Here is a 14,052-nt window from a genome sequence, read left to right on the forward strand (position 1 = left end):
ATCCAGTGGACAAGATGCCAACAAAGTTTGTAAGACGACTTCCGTGGTACAGCAACTGTCGATTAGCATCAGTGCTGAAAGGTTCAAATCGTTGTTTCTCATTTTCTCTGTCTATTTCGAAGATGTCAACAATCGAGGTTGGCTTTCTATATGAATTGGTTTCTTGATTGTTAATGAAGAACTCCTCAAGTAAATGGTATCTGTCACTCGTCTTGTCCAGTGCCGTGATCTTTGTTTTAAGTTGTTGGTAATGTGAAAACGTTTCTGCTTGTTCATCGAAATTCATTCCTTCGTCCTCTTCCATCAATTTCATGGCTTCCCCAACATCACACATTGTTTCAACCAATTTCAACTCCGTCTTGATCTTTTCATCGGTGTCGATAAGTCTCATCTCACCAGCAGTTAAAACATGTGGGACATATGTGTAGTACTTTGCAGTCAAGTCCTTCTTCATCACTTCTTTCATCTTCTCATCCAACTCGGAATCTTTTGATATCACATCAGACAATTTACTTAACACTTTCATGGCTTCTTTCATCTGTTCTATTTTAATTTTACCAAGCGGCATGTTCGCTACGTTAAGACCAGCACTCTTTAATGTTGCAGTCATCATACCTTTATCAAAGATCATTTTAATAAGACGGGCTACCCGAGCATCCAACTTGAACTCCGACGCTCTCTTTTGAATCTCAATCTTCTTCTCTTCTATCTTCTTTTTGGCCTCCGCTGACATCGTTTTCTTTGCATCAGCGTCGTCCTTTCCGGTGTCTAAGGCTTGCATGAAATAGCGCCCACCTTTCTTCTGGAAATTCGTTCTGTCGGCCCATCGATTTCCAGTGCACTCCTCAAATTTCGTTTCCCATTCTTTCTTCATTTCGTCGATGGTTCCTTGCCTTGTTGTTTCTTTTAATGAAGATCCAATTCTTCCCCATTGCCATATCATATGATATCTTTTCGTCCCGTTTCCTGCTATCTGCATGTTATATACAGAATTTGCACCTGTGTCCATATCAGTTTTTGATAATACAACGTTGTAAACAGTCCATCCATAAACAGGGTCGTCTTCATAGTAAACATAGTGGTATCCTTCCATTGAGTTAAGTGAATGGACCTTCAAAATTTCAGAGTCCGCAGTTGGCTTAAAAGTCTCTTTAACAATACCCTTGGGGGCATGGTACTTCTCTTTGACTATTTCAGTCTTCCACTCGCAATTCTCACATAAGTACTTCTCAGCACCTTCTTTGGTCCTCAATTTCATAAACCCTTCATTTCGCTCCGTAAGCTCGTCAACCCATTCCAATGTTAAACAAGTCAATGTCTCTTTTGCGTCTTTCATACCTGTTGTCATCTTTGAGGAATTCATGTCCGCTGACGTGGACAAACAAACGGAAGCTTCAGCTGCATTTTTAACGACAGTTCCTCCATATGACTTCACCATCTCTTGCCAAGCACTGATAGTGTCTCCTAACTCTTTCTTAGTGCCTTGTACAAATATACTCATTCCAATCAATTCTTTGTGGACAGGGACGTCATCCTCTGGAGTAGTATCATTTTCAGCTTTAGCCTCGGTCGCAGCACCAGTGGTGGCTGGTGCGTCGTCTTTAGGATAATCCTCTGGGAATTCCCACTCACTTAAGATCTTTTTCTTGTCTATTTTAGCAAGTTTCTCACCAATAGTTGCTTTAAAGCGCTTGATACTTTTCAAGTCCGGAGTGGTGTAGTCACACTTCACAAATTCAGTCATGTTACCATGGCAGACTATGCGAACTAAATGATTGGATAACATTTTACAATGGCATTGTGGGCACTCATCGAGAAGACCAAACTCTAACGCGTCGGCACAAGCATCTAATACAGTGTCGTTGTCAACTTTCTTGTCGAACTTTTGTCCATTCTCTTCCATTAACTGTCGTATGATTTTGGGAGTAACGCCAGAAAGTTTGTCGCGAGCTTCCCAAAACCTTTCATTGATTTCTTTGAATTCCTTTTCTTGATCGTCAGTCATTGGAAAGTCGTCTTGCATTTCCTCTTTAAGAGCAAGAAAGTCGTCCCATCTCAGTTTGTCCCATCCTTTTGTGGTTGTCAGTTTGGTGTTTTTAAAGGCGCTTGTGTTTTTGATACATTCGCCGTGATTCCATTGTACTTCTACCCCATCGTGAAAACGAGACTTGACTTCTTTGCCATATTTTAACTCACCTTGTTCAATGGTTTGACCACATGATTTGCAAGAACCACGACTCGTCTTCGAGTACTCAAACCTATAAGACATGTTCAGTGTCATCCCTCTATTATGTGTTTGTAGTTTTACAGCCTTTTATTATAAATCCCTACAATCGCTCCGTTTTTATTTTATTTTTGAGCGAAATACTCAACAGGGCATTTCTCGCCTGTCGAGTTTTTCGAGTTTTGAAAACAAGAAAGTGGGTCTTTTTATATTTGAACATTTTGGGGAATTATAAAGGAGTGGTAAAATTGAAGCGGACTGTGTTTTTGTCTTTTCAAAAGTATATTTCGTAGCCACACACAAACTCAAAGAAAGGGAAATCACAGTAATTTAGGAAATAAAAGATGTTCGGAACTGTTAATTAGTTATTCCTCAAAAGGGTATCAAGTAGTAAAAAAAAAGTATTGGGACTTTTTCCTGTTATTTTGTAATATAAAAGAGTGTTTACAAATAAATTTAACACACAAAAATGAATATTTGTTCAGGGGTATAGTTTTTTTAATAATTAAAGAAATCGTTCAATTGAAAGAAGTGAGGGTTTTTGATCTTGAACATTGGTTCATCAAACATGATTACGGATTAAAGAAAAGAGCTCAAAAGGGTGAACAACAGTATTCTTATCTCGATGTATTATATTAGTGATTTATAAGTTTGTTGTTTAAATCTAGATAATAAATTAATTTTATTAGGATTTAATAAGTTTTATTATATAAAATAGTTATTAATAGAAGTAACATTTTGAATAATTATATTGATATTTCTTTATAACAATTTAAGATTTTAATGAATGTTTGATAATCATTCAATTATAAATGTCTTCTTTAATGATAATTTTATAAAGGTGTTTATTATTGTCGAAATATGACTTTTATATCAAATACACAAAACAAACAGTACACTTAATTGTTTAAAAAGTCATGATCGTTGTAATAACGAGTTTATATTATTTATGAACAAAAAATTATAATAAATATGAAGTAATATTTTCACAATGAATGAAAGTGGAATCTACACTATTTTTGCACACCAATTATTTAGAATATAAACATTTAAATAAAAAAAATTATTTATATTATCGTTTTTTAATTTGATAATTTTATCAAATAGAAACATAGATTTAGTGTTTCATCCAAATTATTTTACATTTGAATGTGTCAGTCATTTTATATTCTTAAATAAAAAATTGAATATTTTCTCTCTATACTTATTGAAAAGAAATGAAACTACCAAATGAAAACTTGTTTTAACTATAACTGTATTAAAACAAATTGATGGAGAATTAAATAATACCACAAGGTGAGTTTTGCCAATTGCAAAAAAAGAAATCAAACTATTTTATAAAATGTATCGACTTTCTTCTCTCAATCAGATATATATTGACTGATTGGCTAGTTTAAAAATAGTTTTTGTTTTTTATTATTTGGATCAAAACAGGCGATATTTTTTTCACAATTCGAATCGTTTTTCCATTAATTTTTAAGGAATCAAAAAATAAGTTCTAATAAGGTGTTTGTGATTCAAAATAACCAAACCAAAAAGAAACACCAAATCTTTCAATTACCATTTTCAGATGTTTACATCTACTGCTCAAACACTCGGACTTTTGCAACTCTCCTCAGAAACTAACTTATTAAACACATATGATAAAGAAATACAGTCCGGAATTGTCAGTCTGATCTGCAAGCAATTTTTCTCGATGGAGACAGACATCAAGCAGCACTGCACTTCCGTCAACCACATTTCTTTTGTACTGGAAGTCATCGCTGCTGGGTTTAAAATGGATTTGAACTTCTCCGACCTCATCGAACAGTGTATAGACCTTTATGAGTTTGTTTTGTTTAGTCTTTAGAACACACCGACGTCAAATTTCATTTCTCCATATAGCTTTAATTAGTGGTGCATAACAATTCCATAAGTTAATTTATAAGTCGATAGAATTAATAGTTTTACCATTATAACTTTATTATATTATTATAGTTTCAACGTGTGACTGAGAATCAGGATGTGGTTTGTGCAGCGACAACACTTACCAGAAATCATTGAGAACAATTTTAGTGAGTATCTGGAGACTATTTTATTGCACCTGACACTTGTATTCAACCATGCACCGTCCACCCCACAACAAAAAGCATATGAAACATTATGCAAAAGAGTGATAGGAATTTTCCAGGCGTTATATCCCACCATCAGAGGGACGAAGACAGAAGGCGTGTTTGTAAGAGCGTCTGTTGCTGTGATGGAGGATGCGTACAACGCACAAAACTATATTGTTATATCAGAAACAGTGAGATTTTTCCATGTAATTTGGGTCGCTTTTCAAACTTCCGACACATTATTATGGTATGTGTTACATAGCAGATACACAAAGTGGATAATCCACCAATCTGTAGCGACGTCTTGGAAAGAAACGCTTCTCACAGTCGAAAGGGGGCTGATCTCGCTTTTGGAGGGACAAGATAGTTGCATTCTAACAGCGGCAACGTCGAACTTTGAGGTGAGCTCTACGTACCAATCGACGTACTTACTGTGGTTCTTCCTCAAATTTCTTCGTTTGTTGAATGATATATCTTTGTAGATGATCGATGAGTCGTTTATTCAATAACGAATAGATTTGGGAGGTAATTTGTGTGATGTTGAGAAGGCTGATGTTCATAGCAGCTTATTGCAAGCCGTAGGATCCTTTGTTGATCTATTGTTGCCAACCACATTAAATGGGAATGACATTTTGAGGTTTTTTTGTGATGTGTTGTACCAAACAGTGATATACAAAGACCACAGAATTTTTTACAAGTCGATCAACACTGCACTGGTGATATTTACAAAAATTCTGATCACGAAATACCCGGTCACTACGTTATCAAATGAATACATGGTGAAGGTTGAAAGAGTACTCTCGAAATCATTGAGTTCAATTAACATCCAAATCATATACTGTGTGTTGGAGTGTTGCAATGTTTGTTTACTCGTTGTTTACGCATTGTTTGGTGTGGTGAAATCGCAACTAACAAATAGAAATTGATCAAAACACTGCCAACGATATGCACGTATCTCTACTCTGAAATTTTAAGCGCGATGAACCGTATTACGATCGAACCAAAAGGAACGACTTCGGAAATTCGACCTATTGCAATTGAGTTGCTCACTGAAATACAATTTGAGATGACTTCACAACGAAATGGATTGAACGACGGCAATAGTAATACATCATTGATGTCGGACTTGATGGATATCAGTTTCAACTTACTCACGCTTGACCCTGAAAATGCAGATGGCGTGTTTCTGGTGTTAAGTCGATTGATTGTGAGTATGTGTGTTCTTAATGATGGGTTTGTGTTGGTCAACAAACTTTTAGACCACTTTCTAAGTCTTCTTTCTGCGAATTACACGGACTGGTTTTCGAAAACAAAAGACCCTGAAAATACATTGCTGGACTTTTTTGAAGAGGTTGCGAGACACGCCAAGCAATTTGAGTTAAAAACGGTCAAGGCGATATTTGGACTGATTCAACAGTTTATCACGTATCGAATGGACTCTTTGGATATGCTGGATCCGATTCTTACTGTCTTCATGTCGTTTTTCGGTGTGTGTTACTTGTCTTTGTCGAAACAAGAGTTGTTGTTTGTGAGAGATTTGATGGACAAAGTTGCGAATGCTGTTGGTGGAGATGTTTCCCGGTTGTCTGGATTTACTTTTGACATCAAACTCATGAATGTGTTAGCACAAACGTACTTCAGTCGAAATCTATTGAACACCACCATTGACGAGAAAATTGTTATGTGTGAACTTCAGAAGAGAAATATTGTATTCAAAGACCAAATCAGAGTGTTCTATGTGTTTGAGAATGCGATCATCTCGTTGATACAAGTGCCATGGGTTGAGAACACGGTAACTTGCATAGTCAGAAACCGATACGGCAAGAATGTGTACTGCTTTGAGTATAATGACGAAAACCATAATTGGGTGATGCGGGATTTAGTCGAACAGAAGGTCGAATATACCGAACGACCAAAACGGAAGTTCAATCCGACGTGGGCGACGGACGTTCAATTTTTAAATGTGTTTGAAATCGATAAGAATGCGACAGAATGTTTCAAAGAGAAATACAAACAGATGGGAAGTGGCGTGTTGGATTTGCCAACAGTAATCACAGAAAAAAGATGGGAAGAACAGGACTGCAATGTCCTTAACACGTGTTTCCTCCAAAGGATGCTGAGTACTGTGATGAACTTTAACAACTTGACACAACCGCCCGTGGAAGTGTTATTACCTGGCGAAGAGTTGTTTGATAAATTACGAGGACTCGACCATGTGTCGTGTATACCGAATCTGGATGTGAGTGTACAAGCCCAAAAAGTCACTCAAGAGTACTTAGAATTTGTGAATCGACTTGGAACAATCGAACGTGTTGATGACGGAGAACATACATTCAATGAACAACATTATTTGAATGGAGGATGTCAGTTGACCTATCATGTTGATGTACTTAATAATGAAGATACGAAAACACAGAGTGCGCTGGAGCTGTCAAGCTCCCCGAAGTTGAATGACAAAAGTGAACTGAAAAAAGTAACGATTGTTTGGGGAGGGTCGGAGGATATTGTCATGGAAAATACACCAAATTTTGTGATTCAAATTATTCCAACGACAAGCGAACTCTTCTTGATTCGAAGTTCGAGGAAGGTTGGGATCTTAATTGAAAACCAGTTGTGCCCCTTCGAACTACTACAAAACCTGATTCAGTCAAGTCTTCTGTCATACACATGGAAATGCGAGACTCCAAGAAAACTATTTGAGAAGAGAACGAGAAGACTGTTGGAAGTTGCGTCATACCTTGACACCGTGTACACGTCAGTCACGACACATTCACTCTTCTCGGCAGAATTTATAGTCAAAACAATTCCTGTTGATTTCAGAAACACGTCAGTCATTGAAGTACAACGACCGAAACCACAAGGACTAAGTAACTCCGCTTCACAAAAGATGTTCAACGGTAACTCTCCGTTAGCACCGAAAGATTTATCTTCAAAATCACCATCAAGTAAAAGTCCGTATAATCATATGAGACGTAACGTCGAGGCTAATGCAAGACCGAACACACTGGCTTCACCTATGGAAAGAAAGTTCACGACATCCCCACAGAAATTGGTAGAAGAGTTGGTGCTGACACCAAGTTCTCCTGTTACAACGTTCACATCTGGAAGTATCAACACTGGCTCAACCTCTCCACAAAACGTGAATACGAACACAAGAGGAGCTTGGGGACAAGTAACGTCTGATGGAAAGAAAACCCAAACAAGGACACCGACTTCGAGAAAAACGTTTATAGATGGGTCTAAGAGGAGATCTTTAATACCAAGAAATATCGCGACGTTACAAAATGAAGTCAAAAAGGATGACGCGAAAGTCGAAGGAGAGAAAACAAGCACAGAAAGTAAAGAAGAAGTCACTCACGTAAAGAAAGACCCACTCCAGAAAAGAACTCTTGTCCAAACACAAAGCCAATCAACACTCCACACATCACCTCCAGCTGCTGTACAACAAATGGAAGTGAAAGCACAAGACGACCAAAGTAAAGTTGCTCTATTCAAGTCACCAACTCACTTGCAACCACCCACTTCAAAACTCTCGTTACCCACTACAGGTCCAAATCAAATTGCACCACTCCCACCTACTCCACAAACACAACAACAGACACAACAACCATCGTTGCAGAGAAGAGCATTCTTTAATAAGAGAGCAACTCAACACCAATCTATCGATGGTAAGTGATCCTATTTTTTTAGAATATTTATTAAAACATTATTAACTATTAACTATTAAAAATATTTATTTATTTAACACGTTTCTGTTTCCAAAGACATTTTAAAACAACAAATTTTTTGCTTTACCAATCGAATTATTTTGCATTTTTGTTTTTAAACAATTATTTTCAATAATATTTTAAAAATCAATACTTATCTTGAAATTATTAATTATTGTAAAAACACCAAAAATATTAAAAAACAATGAAAATAAGGTCGTCGATTGTAACACTGTTGTGTTTAAATCGACAATCGACACATGATTTTTGACTTGTGGGTCTGTGTCATTTACGCGCACGTTTACGCGACCCAGTTTAATGAATATTAAAATGTATTAAATTAAATGTATTGTCCGTAGTATAAGTGTTATGCCTACAAAAGGCATTGTCGCGGAACACATTTTATTCTTTGTGATGTGTGTAGGGGAAAGGTGTGCGTAAATGAAACATAAAGACCAATTAAAAATATGGGTTGATTCACAGAGTACTTTATTATCTCAAAAAAAGTTAAGAAATAAATTAATTAATAATAATCTTAGTTGTTTTTGTTGTAATGTCTTATTGTTATTTTACTAAGATCGTTGCAAAAAAATGTTGTCAGAAATGCGAACGGTTATTTCAACTATTATTTCAAAAATAAAAAATGCAAAATTTAAAAATTTTAACAATAATTTTTTTTTATAAAACAAAAAATAAATGGAACGTGAACGTGTTAAAGATGTGAAGTGTTAATAAGGAATGATTATGGAGAATGAAAACTTGAAATATAATCAAAAGGAATTGAAGCATTAATCAATTAAATCGATATATTGGCTCTTGATATTTTGCCTCTTGAAGTAAACAAACCCAACGACCGCCACTGTTACCCCCGTTAACACAAAGAATATTGCTAACAATATTTTGCTTGAACCACTCTTTTTTGCTTCAACTTTCTTTACAAGTTGTGTTTGAGTATTTGTGGGTGTCTCTTGAGGGTTAACAACCTTTATTGGAGTTGTTAATGTGGAAGGTTGATGGTGTGGCTGTTGAATGACTTCTTCTATTTGTTTAATTGGTTTATGTGGGCGTAATAGTTGTGTGCGTTTCTTGTTCTTTTCAATCTCTCGAAGTCGTCTGGCTTTAGTCTCGTCAATCCATTTCTTACGTGAAACAACACTACTTGGCGCCCAGTGGGGAACAGCTCTCTCTTCTATGAGTCGACTCTCCACCGCTGTTATCGATGAGGGAACAACATCAATAAACACTTCCGCTTCTCCATGAGAGTCCCGAGTCGCTTCAGCAACTCTCACTGTTATTTTCTTCTCGTTTTGGTCGACATTTTTCCACTCGACAGAACTCTGAGCTTTGTCGACTTTTTTTAAGACCATTGTAGCAAGACATTTACTGTTGTAAAACAAATTTTCGAAAACACTGACTTTGATGTCAACGGTTGTGAGCGAATTTCCAGTTTTGATAATCACTTTGTCCCCAATTGGAACGACTACATTGTAATAGGCGGCAGTGGTCTGCGCGCCTGTTAAATCGCAATGGTCAGAGGAATGGTGACACTCATCAAAATTAATGATCTCTTTAAAGGGTGTTGTGATTTGTTGTGCGTTTTTAATATCACTATGTGACAATTTGGTGTTGGAAATGGGTCGTATTGCAAAGGGTAAATCCGTCTTTTTCATGCCAATGAGTTGAACGATGAGTTGTCCGGGGTTGGACTCAACTGTATATACTTCACCGTACCCAGAAGGGCATTTTGTCGTGGCAACATTTTGAGTTTGTTTACCACATTCTGAGTAAAACGCGAGTTTGAAATTGTGGGGATTTGGCGAACAAGTTTTAATCACAAAAGTCGACCTTTGTGACACTGAAAATCTCTTCCAAAAGACAAAGCTTGAACCCTCTTTGAAAAAAGAGTTTTTGTTCATCGTAGTGAAGAATGGGATTGTTTGTATTTGCGCAGTAAAACAGACACTCCCCGGCAATCCAGTTGTCGTAGCGCTCTCTGTCTTTGGCGAAGAAGTGATTTGTATTTGTGTTGAGTATCGATATACCCCATTTGCAAAGAGAGCCAAATAATATACTTTACCGGCTGGTAGAGTGATACTCAGTTGGTTCTTGAAGTTGGTCAACTCCGTCTTTTGGTCGCATGAATTAACTGAAGTGTCTGTTGGGCACATCGTTGAGATTCGAACAAACAACGAAACAGGAGGAATTGTTTGTGACGTTCTAATAGTTAAATGGGCTTGCTGAGACAATTTGTTGTGAAGCTTATACCACACCGTGTGGTCATTCATCGAATCTCCACACCCCGGAAATGACATCGATTGGTGTTTGTTGTTTGGGACCTCCAATGTAATTGTCTTCAACGAGTCTGCTACGTCGATGTCGATCCCCTCCGCATTTTCACATGTAAATTGCTGCGAAAAAACAGACACAAAGAATAACACAAGGAACATCTTTTTTATAGTTCTTTTTGGTGATTTTCAGTTAGTAAACAGCAAAACCAAAACAATTATTTTTACTAGAATTAATACATTTTAAATCTATTACAATTAAACTATTTATTATAGTTTCTTTTATTATAATTGTAATCAAAGAAAACGATGAACTCAAAAGTGAATAATGTCCAACTGGTTGGAGTCGTTAAAGCAACTGTCATTTGATTCATGGGCAGTTATGATACTTTGGGGGACTTTGTGTATGTGTGAGGTCATACTCTTTGGGTTTTCAATTGGAAGCTTTTTTGTATTGACCGATAGTGTACTGTCTTTTAAACACGAGAACGACAAAAACTTCCAACTGCCAGACATATTTTCATTGCCCTCGGAACAACTGACGCCATGCGAAAACAACACCGATTTGTTCACACCGATTGCGTCTTACTACGAAACATATTTGTTAAACTACTTGCACTCACAAGGGATATTTAAGAATAGGTGCATCCCAAATATCACCTTCGACAAAACACAAATAAAAGAATGCGTGTCGACTTATTGCAATGCAAATAATGACGATTCGGAGTGTGCACTCTTTTTTAATACCAATGGGACTAACTTCATACCAGCACTTTTGGCACATCTCCCAACGTGTCATGTCAATTTGTCTTTTGAAAACAAGAAGGGAGAAGTGTACGATTCTCTTCAAATCAAAATAACGCCAAAACCAGATTCGTTAGTCTTTACGTCGTCTTTTACGGAAGTCAAAAGGCTGTTACTCATCTACAACACACCACTATTCATCACATTTGACAAATCAACAATAAGGCCAATGCATAGGTGCGACGAAAATGAAAATGCGGCACCAGATTATATGAACACAAACGCACTCACAAAGAACGGAAAATACCTTGCAACCCCAACACTCCAACCAACTGGCGTTTTTCAGAATTCGCTTGTCGTTGGGTGGAACGATGACACACTCGGATTTGTTTTAAAAGAAGCATTTGGACACTCATTTGGACATTCGAAGTTGTTTTGGGTTGGCGAGCGGTCACAATGGGAGGACATCGGTGCGTGTGGTGGAGATGGCATCGACTACTGGATACCACTGAACACTCAAAAGTATCCCGCCGAGTCGTTTGATGAAAGCACAACACGTTCTACAAAACTGAGAGTAAGAGAGGAGGTATGCCGAAAATATTATAATAATAATTGCAGCCTAGATACAAATAGTATTTACTATGTGTATATTGATGATACTGGGGTACCTATGTTTGAGTGTGTGAATATCGTGTTTGGGATGTATAACTTGGGAGTGGTACGTATCTCAAAAGAAAATAATACAACCCAATGGGAATATACTACAATTATGGGGTTCACTATTGCTATGATGGAAAATATGTTTGAACCAGAATTGCCAATCTTAACAGATAAAGCTGATGGAGACTGTGGATTTTCGTTCATGACATACGCAGTATTAAGAAATTTGTTCGAGCTCCATGAAGCTTCAAAAACAAGCCCAGTGGTTTGTGTTTCATATAGTTGTTGAATAGTAATGTTATTATAAATTATATAATTTGTTTTAATAAAGTACACAAGATGATTGATGGATAGGGGTTTACTCGAATTGATCTTGATTTCGAGTTTACAAAAACGGTTAGAGACGACCTGTGGAATATTTGTTAAGTCTGTTTTGTTCAATTTTACTTTGATATATCTATGATATGTCACTTAACTTTCTTTCAACCACTTTCTTAATAACTCGTCTGTATTTAACAATACAATAAACTTATTAAATATTTTATTAGAATAAGTTTCAATTCTTTTTACTTTACTTTTAATATTTTGATTACATTTCATAGATGATAGTATTATATTAATATAATATTAATATTAATATATATTTTGGTAATTCAAAAACGTCAAACTACGACCCATTGATAAAAATAAGTGTACCACTTTGAAATAATTTAAATAAATTAATAAGTGTACATAAATTAATTCAAAGATTCAAAAATATTCATTATTTATAAAGAGCTATAAAATCTTTAAATAAAACCCATTTGATAAAGTCTGAAATTTACAAGAGAAACAAAAAATCACTTTCATTTGGATGGAAATAGTGTCAACCGCACTTAGTCAAGCTCTAAAGTACTTTCATTACTTCATGTACAGCTCTGCGCAGTCTGGGTTCTTCTTTGTAATGAACTGTATAGTCGGTCTTTCAGCGCCATTTTTCCATCAGAAACTTGGTGTTTCTTTCGAAACGATCAACTTGGTCATATGTGGTGTTTACCAAATAGTCATTCTCCTACTCCAACCATTGATTGGAATGATCTCAGATTACTTCCCTCTTGTTCGTTTTAAAAGAAGATTTTTATTAGTAATGGGAACAATCACATTAACTGTTGCGTTACCTTTAATAGGGTTTTGCGACGTTATTGGAAAAGCTATTGAAAACGTTGATAATGACAACTCGAGTTCTAGTGTAGCTACTGGATGCACGACGATTGTTGGTGCTGTTATAGGTTTTGTCTTTGTATTCATTGCTTCAATTGGATACTCTTTTATTCAATCCCCGAGTAGGGCTATCATCATCGACATAACACCAAAAGAAGAACAAAATTCTGCAAATTTCATTGCTTCAATGACTTCAGGTTTCTCTGCGGTGTTATTCTACTTAATAGCAGCCATTTTCACGATTTCACCAAATTATTATCCTTCAATGTTTCTCCTTTCCACTATTGTCATTGTACTGACAGTACTCATAACGTGTCTCTTCGCTCACGAGAAGAAAAGTACTGAGATCGAAAATTTGGAAACAGAAAGTCCAGTAAACGAACAAAAGACCGAAATCGAAAGAACGGGATTTTCCGAAAACTCGAAAATTAATGAGAATATTGCACTTATATCATCAACGAGTCCAGACAACACAAATAATAATAAACTCACAATGTTTGGGAGAATCAAAGAGGTTTTAACACCAAAAATACTATTATTATACTTCTTGACATTCTTGTCGATGACTGCTTTCGGAGGATTGGGTATTAACATCTGCAATTTTTACTCAACTAATTTATACCATGCAAGTCCTTGCGACGAAGAGTACAATGTTGGTGTGTCGATGGCATTGTATGGTATGGCGATCATGTCCTTCTTCCAAATGATTTTCTCTGTTGTTCTACCCATCCTGAAACACCAAAATTTTGTGTTTGTGTTTTCTCTTGGTTTGGCATGTGTGTCGTTTTGTGGGTATATTATTATTAATGAGTTGCAACTGGAAGAAACAGCTATGGACCCCTGGATGCTCTTCTTCTCGTTTTTGTGTTGTGCGGGAATTGGGATGCTAGGCACATGCTTATACTCTATTCCATTCATTTTGATACACAAATTATCACAAAAGAACCACATTGGTATTGCTATATCAATTTTAGTTTCATTCTTACAACTTGGAATATCATTTGCTGGAGTTGCGTTTACAATGCTATTACTCTTTTTCGATTCTTTAGTCGTTGTGATGTACTTTTCCGCAGTCGTCTCGTTCATTGGAGCTGTTGCAGCATTTTTCATATTAAGATTTATTAATCCAAATTGACTGT

The 14,052-nt window shown here is 36.4% G+C and overlaps 5 protein-coding genes across 5 annotated transcripts; 3 read left to right on the plus strand and 2 right to left on the minus strand.

Annotated features, from left to right (window-relative positions):
• Nucleotides 1-2,281, minus strand: EIN_179080 (poly ADP-ribose polymerase, putative; the record flags this gene model as incomplete). The annotated part of the gene is made up of 1 exon (XM_004260644.1): nt 1-2,281. A coding segment is annotated over one exon (2,281 nt), but the record flags the coding sequence as incomplete, so codon positions are not given.
• Nucleotides 2,282-3,794: 1,513 nt separating this feature from the next.
• Nucleotides 3,795-7,993, plus strand: EIN_179090 (hypothetical protein; the record flags this gene model as incomplete). The annotated part of the gene is made up of 4 exons (XM_004260645.1): nt 3,795-4,051; nt 4,226-4,773; nt 4,834-5,177; nt 5,237-7,993. The coding sequence occupies 4 exons, from the start codon at nt 3,795-3,797 to the stop codon at nt 7,991-7,993; spliced, it is 3,906 nt and encodes a 1,301-aa protein (XP_004260693.1).
• Nucleotides 7,994-8,812: 819 nt separating this feature from the next.
• Nucleotides 8,813-10,471, minus strand: EIN_179100 (hypothetical protein; the record flags this gene model as incomplete). The annotated part of the gene is made up of 1 exon (XM_004260646.1): nt 8,813-10,471. One exon carries the CDS (start codon nt 10,469-10,471, stop codon nt 8,813-8,815), a length of 1,659 nt encoding a protein of 552 aa, XP_004260694.1.
• A 166-nt stretch (nt 10,472-10,637) lies between these two features.
• EIN_179110 (hypothetical protein) lies at nt 10,638-12,002 on the plus strand (the record flags this gene model as incomplete). Its single annotated transcript, XM_004260647.1, has 1 exon — nt 10,638-12,002. One exon carries the CDS (start codon nt 10,638-10,640, stop codon nt 12,000-12,002), a length of 1,365 nt encoding a protein of 454 aa, XP_004260695.1.
• A 564-nt stretch (nt 12,003-12,566) lies between these two features.
• EIN_179120 (hypothetical protein) lies at nt 12,567-14,048 on the plus strand (the record flags this gene model as incomplete). The annotated part of the gene is made up of 1 exon (XM_004260648.1): nt 12,567-14,048. The coding sequence occupies one exon, from the start codon at nt 12,567-12,569 to the stop codon at nt 14,046-14,048; it is 1,482 nt and encodes a 493-aa protein (XP_004260696.1).
• Between the last annotated feature and the right edge of the window lie 4 nt (nt 14,049-14,052).

Source organism: Entamoeba invadens (genome assembly GCF_000330505.1).
Source record: "Entamoeba invadens IP1 unplaced genomic scaffold scaff_1105074725183, whole genome shotgun sequence".
NCBI lineage: Eukaryota > Evosea > Mastigamoebida > Endamoebidae > Entamoeba > Entamoeba invadens.